At 40.1% G+C, this 7,429-nt stretch overlaps 1 protein-coding gene across 1 annotated transcript in view; it reads left to right on the top strand.

Moving 5' to 3' along the window:
• LOC108239511 (nucleoprotein TPR) overlaps positions 1-7,429 on the top strand; it is a gene marked incomplete in the record, with an annotated part of 26,725 nt that overhangs the window by 14,436 nt on the left and 4,860 nt on the right. Inside the window, 18 exon segments of the mRNA XM_025007242.2 lie at positions 236-446; positions 544-693; positions 1,169-1,282; positions 1,756-1,860; positions 1,997-2,209; positions 2,290-2,328; positions 2,572-2,772; positions 2,881-2,992; positions 3,108-3,301; positions 3,670-3,740; positions 3,939-4,138; positions 4,561-4,755; positions 4,871-4,977; positions 5,701-5,775; positions 6,111-6,347; positions 6,432-6,639; positions 6,721-6,920; positions 7,056-7,127. Of these exon segments, the coding sequence (XP_024863010.1) occupies positions 236-446; positions 544-693; positions 1,169-1,282; positions 1,756-1,860; positions 1,997-2,209; positions 2,290-2,328; positions 2,572-2,772; positions 2,881-2,992; positions 3,108-3,301; positions 3,670-3,740; positions 3,939-4,138; positions 4,561-4,755; positions 4,871-4,977; positions 5,701-5,775; positions 6,111-6,347; positions 6,432-6,639; positions 6,721-6,920; positions 7,056-7,127 (2,704 nt within the window).

Below are 7,429 nucleotides of genomic sequence, written 5' to 3'. Positions count from 1 at the left end.
ACACACACACACACACACACACACACACACACACACACACACACACACACACACCCACACACAAGGAAGTATTATGGAGTTTACACACTCATAGTGAAGCATGTACATAGAGTTTAGATATTTTCTAGTTTCTGTGCGTTTTGTACCAGACTAATGATTTTGATGCCTAATTGACCACAACAGAAGCTCCTGCTGATTTATATTCAATAATTTGGGTTTTGTGTGTGTGAATCAGATCCAACGCCAGCAGTAATTCAGCTCAGTCCCAGCTGCAAGGCCTAAAAGACTCTGTGGCTCGCTTAACGTCAGAAAGAGACGCTCTTAAAAAAGACGTGGAGACAAAAAATAATGACATTCTGGAGAAGAACAGGACCATCAATCAGGTGAAAAAGATCGGACGACGCTACAAGACTCAGTACGAGGAGCTCAAAGCGCAGCACGACAAGGTGTGGCTTCAGATCTGGAAACAGTTTGAACCTTCGTATATTGAATTAAAACTGCAGTGTATCATTTGAGTAATATTTTTATTTATGCGTGTTCCAGATGGTCAGTGAAACGGCTGCTAAAGCAGGAAGTGAGACGGCGCCAAACCAGGAATCACAGCAGGATCTGAACAAAGTCCGAGAGGACCTTAAAAAGACCCAGGATGAGCTGAACGCCTTGAAAGAAGAAGCGCAGAAAAAACAGGAGGAGGTGAGCACGAATTATATCCAGGTGTTTATTAGTTTATTAAGTTTATCTCAATGTTTTGGTGAAACTAGGAAGGCAAAGGTTCTGCTCGCTGGTCTCAGCAGGATTTTAGATGAAGCTAAAATAAGTTGGTTGATTGTAAATCCAAAGAAAACTGAAAAGACTAAAAGTTTCGCCAAGTCTAGTTTGTTTTATTTAATTTTATTTTTCAGTGTTTGTTGGTAATAAATCACAAGAAGAATTGATGTGCAAAGTTACAAAAATATATATATTTTTATTATGATCAAAGAGTTACAAAAAGTTATAAACAGCAAGTGAGCACCTAAATACAGTAGATCTTTAAAGATGTAAAGTTGCTGTTTAGGAAAACAATTTGGAATGTGTTTGAAGCAAAATTCTTATTTTGCCTAAATACAGTAAGTTTACTTTTTATTAGATGCAACTGGGAAAGTTTCAGAGACCTTATTTATTCCTCCAGGCCCAGAAATCCATGCAGGAGTTGGAGGCAACTCAGAAGGAAAACCAGCAGACCAAAGAAAAGCTCCAAGAAGTCCAGAACCAGCTGACTCAGAACCAGAACCAGCTCACTCAGGTACGTAATAATTATGTAAAGCAGCGCTAGGAGCAGGTCTGTGGTGCTGGGTGAACGGAGTTTTAATTTTTTTTTTTCTCCAAGTTATACTCAAGTATACAGTGTTACTGTCATTTTTTAGATTAAAGATGGATGCTATTGCGTCACAAAACAAAATAATTTAACAATAAATAAAAACTGAGGGTTTCAGAAGTGAGGTGTAAAACTGTAACAGTTACATAAAAGATGATTACATGTTTGCTATATTTAACAAAAGTGTCACCCACTGACAAAAATCCAGGAGACAATTCCAACCATTTGAGGCATTGTTTAATGTTTTAATGTTTTTTTTGTTTTTTTTTTCTGGCTGATGTGGTGTTCACTAAAAATAGATCATCAGCATGAAAAAAACTAGGGGATGGAAATGTCTGATGGAAACTAGGGGTTAGTGAGAAAATTTATAATAAAATATTTTCCCCTTTTTGCTGTTCTAGGTCCAGTCTCAGTTGTCTCAGACCCAGACTCAACTGCAGCAGAACCAGAACCAGCTGACCCAGAGTCAGAAGGACCTTCAGCAAGCCAAGAGTCACACCCAGCAGGTAAGAGTGTCATTGCTTTGAACATTTTTATTTGCTTTGCTTGTTTAATTATTTTGTTTTATAGATGATTGAAAAGAGCTTAACTGATCCAAGAGCCAAACTAATTTAATCATTTTAAATTATTTCCTTTTTAAAGGTACAGAACCAGTTAAAATCAGCCCAGTCTCAAGCTCAGGCCCGTCAGAACCAGATTCAGCAGGTCCAGAGGGAGCTTCAGCAGACTAAAGAAGCCCTCCAGCAGAACCTCGCTAAACAGAAAGAGCTTCAACAAACCAACCAAGCCAGCCAACAGAGCCTCAGCCAGGAAGTGAACAATTTAAAAACATCTCTGAGCCAAGCTGAAAACAAAGTGAGGAAAAATGACATTTGGCTTTATTTCTTTATTTATCTTCATTAAAACAACAAGTAATGTTTGTTCATGTTTAACAGGTGACTGAGCTTCAAGGCAAGGTGGACAGCCTGCAGAAGGTTAGAAGATAAACAAATTGTATATTTATAGGGTGATAAAACAGGATGGACTGATGGAAATGCAAATCTCTCTTCACTTAGAGGTGTATAGATGGAGCTAATGGTTGATGAGGGTTAGGCCTGATTTATGGGCCTAAACAGCAAAATACAGTTTAGACTTTTTTAATCATACTGTAGTTTGATTTGTAGTTAATATATCTGTTATTTACCTATTTGCAAATATATTTTTTAATGCTTTGTTAGACGGTTGTTGAGCGTGAAGCAGACAACAAGCGTCTCCAGGAGCAGCTAAATGAAGCAAAGCAGGCTCATGAAGCGAACCAAGCTGCACAGGCCAACCAGAACCAGAACCAGAGTTCCCCGTCTACCCAGGGCACTGATGCTAAAGCTGCCGGTGACGCTAACCAGGCACTACAGGATGAGCTGACAAAACTCAAACAAGAGGTACCTGATCACACTCTGAAGTTACATTTTCTGTTTTTTTGTTTTGTGTTGTTTAAAGAAATTGACCGAATTTTCTTCAGATTTTCAGAATCTTTTTGTTTGTTTCAGCTATCTGAAATCAGAAGCAGAGAGGAGCAGCTCAAACAGCAGATGGCTGAGAAAGAGGAGAAGATGAGGAAGGCCATCCTGGGAGCCAAACTTAAAATCAACCAAGTAAACAGTGAGTGAACATTCCTGACCAAAGCCATACCGACACATACAATCTGAGTAGACCCTGCTCTTCTTACTTTAGGATCTGTTGTTGAACTTTTTATTTCCTGGATTTCCACCTGTAGGTGCTAAAGAGCAGCTCAGTCAGGAGAACGAAGAACTGAAACAGAATAAGGAGGAGCTGGAGGTGAGAATGAATGCACTCAAGTCTCAGTTCGAAGGAAAGTGTTTACGGCTGGAAAGAGAGCTGAAAGAACTGAGAGAGACGCAGACCCACTCTGACCAAAGAGAAGAATCTCCGGACCAGAGCGGAGCCAAGGTACACGTTGGACTAATTCGCTGTTAAAGACCAAAATAGGAAGCAAACAGAGCGCCAAAGTCATTGATATTAAAAGGAAACACAAGAGAAAAGACAAAGTAATCTGTGGAGCTAATGTCCAGTTTTATTCAAAATGTTTTACATAAAACAATTGAAACTGGGACTTTTATTGGAAAGAACTGGTTGCCATCTTACACGTTTAATTCACGTAAAATAAAATTTGCTTGGTGTGCTTCCTTTTTCCTTTAACCTTCCCAATAACAGGATTTTATCTGATGAAAACATTACTTCATTTTGTTTAAAATATGACTTTTGGTTGAAATACTGCACCTCGAGTTTTTCTAATATGAGTTGTCCTGTTGAACCAGGTGAGCGATCAGGCCAGATCTTCAGACCAGAGACAGATTTCTTTGAAAAGTCCTGTTCAAGAAAGGGGAAGGTAATATCAACACAAAACAAAAACTCTTATGAAACCGGATCATTTAATTACATATTTCACATATGTGTTGTTGTTTTTTTAAATTCAAAGTGTAACATGATGTTAACTTTACAGACGTGCTTTCAGATCCATAACAGATCAGAGTAGTAACTCGCAGCAGGACAGAAAGTTGATAACTTTCCACCTTTTCTTCATCAGCTCCAGCGTTTCTGAGCCTCCCACTGCCAACATTCGACCCACTCAGAGTACTCCGTCTCCCAGTAGCAAGCCAAGCCCCTCCGCAGGAAGCAAGGCCACTCCTCGTGCCAGCATCAGGCCCATGGTTACCCCGGTAACCGTCCCCATCGCAACCCCTACAGCAACAGTGATGCCGACTACGCAGACTGAGAGTCAAGAGGGTAAAAGAGAGAAGATACTGAAAACAAAAGCCAATCTAAATATTAGAATGTAATCATCCCTTTAAACTGTAAATGGACTGTACTTTTATAGCACCTTTCTAGCCAACCAGGCCACTCAAAGCACTTTACATCACAATCTGTGCCCTCATTTATCCATCCATACACACATTCATACAGCACTCTAATACATCTCTACAAAGCTGATGTGAATAAAATAGTCCAATCAGTGCTTTAGATCACATTCATACACTGATTGGGCACACATCAGAGGCAGTGAGGGGTTCAGTGTGTTGGAATCGAACCTCCAGCTGTCTTATTGGAAGACGACTGCTTTAACCACTGAGCCACAGGCGCCAAAGAGCCTTAAAAGTAAAAATCTGTTGTATTCTGCTGTTTATGGCTAAATGTGTTTCTCTCTACAGCGCTGGTGAGCTCAGGACCGTCTGTACACTCGACCAGCTCCGCTCTCGTAAACACTCCCACCTCCATAACTCAGCCAACCAGCACCCAGGCCACAGCGTTTGTCCAACCAACTCAGCAACAGGCGGCCAATCAGGATGCAGGATCCAGCATGGAGGCGGAGCGGCCATCCACATCCTCCTCTATGACTGGAGCAGGTAAGGATTCAAACCGGATGTGTTTTTTCTTTTTTGTTTCACCTTTTCATAGTTCAGTTTGGATTCCTGCCTGTGTTGATCGATGTCCTGGGATGTTTGTATTTAACTTAACCAGGTTCAAAGCGAAAGGCTGATGAGGAGGAAGAGGAAAGTAGACCAGAGAGTTCCCACACACCTCCAACCACCAAAAAACTACGACTAAAGCCCACAATAGCACTGCAGGTACAAAAAAATCTATACAGAGAACTAAAAAGTGCACTGTAAAACCTTTTCTTTGTGAGTTGTAACCTCTGTATGTATTTTGTGGACATTGTGAAACACTGAAGATAAACCAGTGTGTTGAGTTTTTATGAATATCCTGAATTCTTGTCACTTTTCAAAACTTGGGTTAAATTGTAAGACAAATACATTTCCAGTCATAGGTGAATAGTTTTTACAGATCATCTCTAAATTTAGAGAAGATATAAATCATAAGTGTTAAATTATTATAATATTGAAAGAATATTGTAGATCTCTGATAAATATAAATAATTCCCTTGTGGACTAGATAATATAGTTCTTAGTGTCACAGTTTCAAACTCTCCCAGCTTTGCAACGTAGCAGCTTCTTATTTCTTTAAAGGAATTGTATGTAAAGCAAACAAAAACACATTTTCTTGATTGTTACTGATTTCAAACACAAAACCTTTCAACAATCAGTAGAAAACAGCTTAAATAAAAGAATAAATTAAAATCACCGATTGATTTTTTTTTTTTTTTTTTTTTTAAAAGGTGGGGTGGTGTTTTTAAACATCCGAGTTTCTAATCTCAACTTTGTCAGAACATTTTCTCCTGTTTCATTGAACATAAAACCTTCACGTTTTGCTCTGACTCTTAACAAATCCTGCTCTTTGTAAAAATCACCACTTTTTTTACAAACATATTTGTGTACTTTGATTTTGTGCAGATGGAGGGTGAAGAGGAGATTGATGGAGAGCTGAGGGATGTGAGAGAGCAGCTGGAGTCACCGGATGACAGCCAGGTTAGTTGTCAGGAAAAACAACGTGGTTAGGAATAAAAAATGTGTCTACTGATGGCTACAGCAGTGGACAGTAAGAATACAACATCCATCCATTTTTTGCCATGGAGTTTCCTCTCAGTAGGGCCTGCCTGGATAGATTGTAGGTACAATATAATTTATTGATTTCAATTTAGATGAGTCTTCGCCAGCTGTTGGAAAGCTTTTTGAAAGCACTGCATAAAAGTACAATGTGTTTAGTTATTTAACTGTAAATAATACCTCACAAGCTTTTGATTTAAAATATAAACTTGTTAAATTGTTTATATGACCTATCTGAATCCTGTGTTTCACTGTAGGAGCTCCCAGAGGAGAGTTTTCCAGTTTTAGCTGTAGACCTGGAGGAAGAGGGCATTTCCCAGTCTGTCCCCTCTGATCAGGGCTCCCAGCTCTCTGCAATAATTCGAGATGTTATTGTGATTGACACGGACAGCGAGAGCCCCGAGAACCAAAAGCAGGAAGGTGAAGAAGATGAGGAGGAGGAGGAGGAGGAGGAGGAGGAAGAGGAGGAAGAGGAAGGAAGAGGAGAAGAGCAGGTCTGTTTTTTTACTACCTAATAAAATAGCTTTTTTAGATATAAATTTGTATTTTGAGGTGGTAAATAACTTTTTCTGCTTCAGTTCAAGGAGGGAGGTGATGATGATGATGGTGCTGATGATGCTGATGCTGCTGACAGCGGGATGAGGGGAGCTGAGGAGAGTATCGAGGAGAGCAGGGAAGCTGAAGAGGAGCGAAACGAAGCAGGACCTTCTGGTGGCACAAACACTGAGGAGAATGTGAGCGGAGCTTCCTCAGGCTCCCAGTGTTCCTCTGAGCCGACTTTTAGTGGTGAGTCCCGACCAGGTCTGAGGAACCAGTTCACTGACCTCCTCTTTTAAAACTTCTTACTGACTCCCTCATGTCTTTCAGGAGAAGGCAGCAGTTGTCTCATGGAGTCAGAAACCCCCAGGGACTCCATACACCTGCCCCCCACGTGCTCCTCTACATACTCTCCGTCCTCGTCCTCCGTCACACCTCGGCTGCCTCACACACGCAGGCCGCCGCACGCTCTCCCACCGCGGCTCTACATCCAAGCTCCAGCTCCTGAACTGGGACCCCCACACACACAAGTAAAACAAAAATATTCCCATTTGTACACACAGTTGTCACTGTATTTCAGTCTGTCTTGTAAATACAATAAATACCTAATCAAAATCTTTAGGGACTTGTACAATCCTGACAATGAAAAACTCTTTGTTTATCAGAGACAATCCTCTCAGCTGCGTCGACCATCTTCAGGACGTGGACCTCAGCTAACCCCTGGAATTGCCACAATGGTAGGAAACTTAAACTATTTTGATTGCATTTGTGTGTCATATTATTGGCCCAAACAAGGTCTCATATTATTGTAACCTGATGAATCATAACATTTTGACAACTTTGTTATTTTCCTATCGAACCTGTTCTGAACAGTCAAGGCTTAGACAAATTACAGGTGCTGGTCATAAAATTAGAATATCATGAAAAAGTAGATTGATTTCAGTAATTCCATTTAAAAAGTGAAACTTGTATATTATATTCATACATTACATACAAACTCATATATTTCAAATGTTTATTTCGTTTAATTTTGATGATT

The sequence above is a fragment of the Kryptolebias marmoratus genome, linkage group LG20, assembly GCF_001649575.2.
Source record: "Kryptolebias marmoratus isolate JLee-2015 linkage group LG20, ASM164957v2, whole genome shotgun sequence".
Classification (NCBI taxonomy): Eukaryota; Metazoa; Chordata; class Actinopteri; order Cyprinodontiformes; family Rivulidae; genus Kryptolebias; species Kryptolebias marmoratus.
Note: the sequence above shows the minus strand (reverse complement) of the source record. Positions and strands in the feature narration are given on the sequence as shown.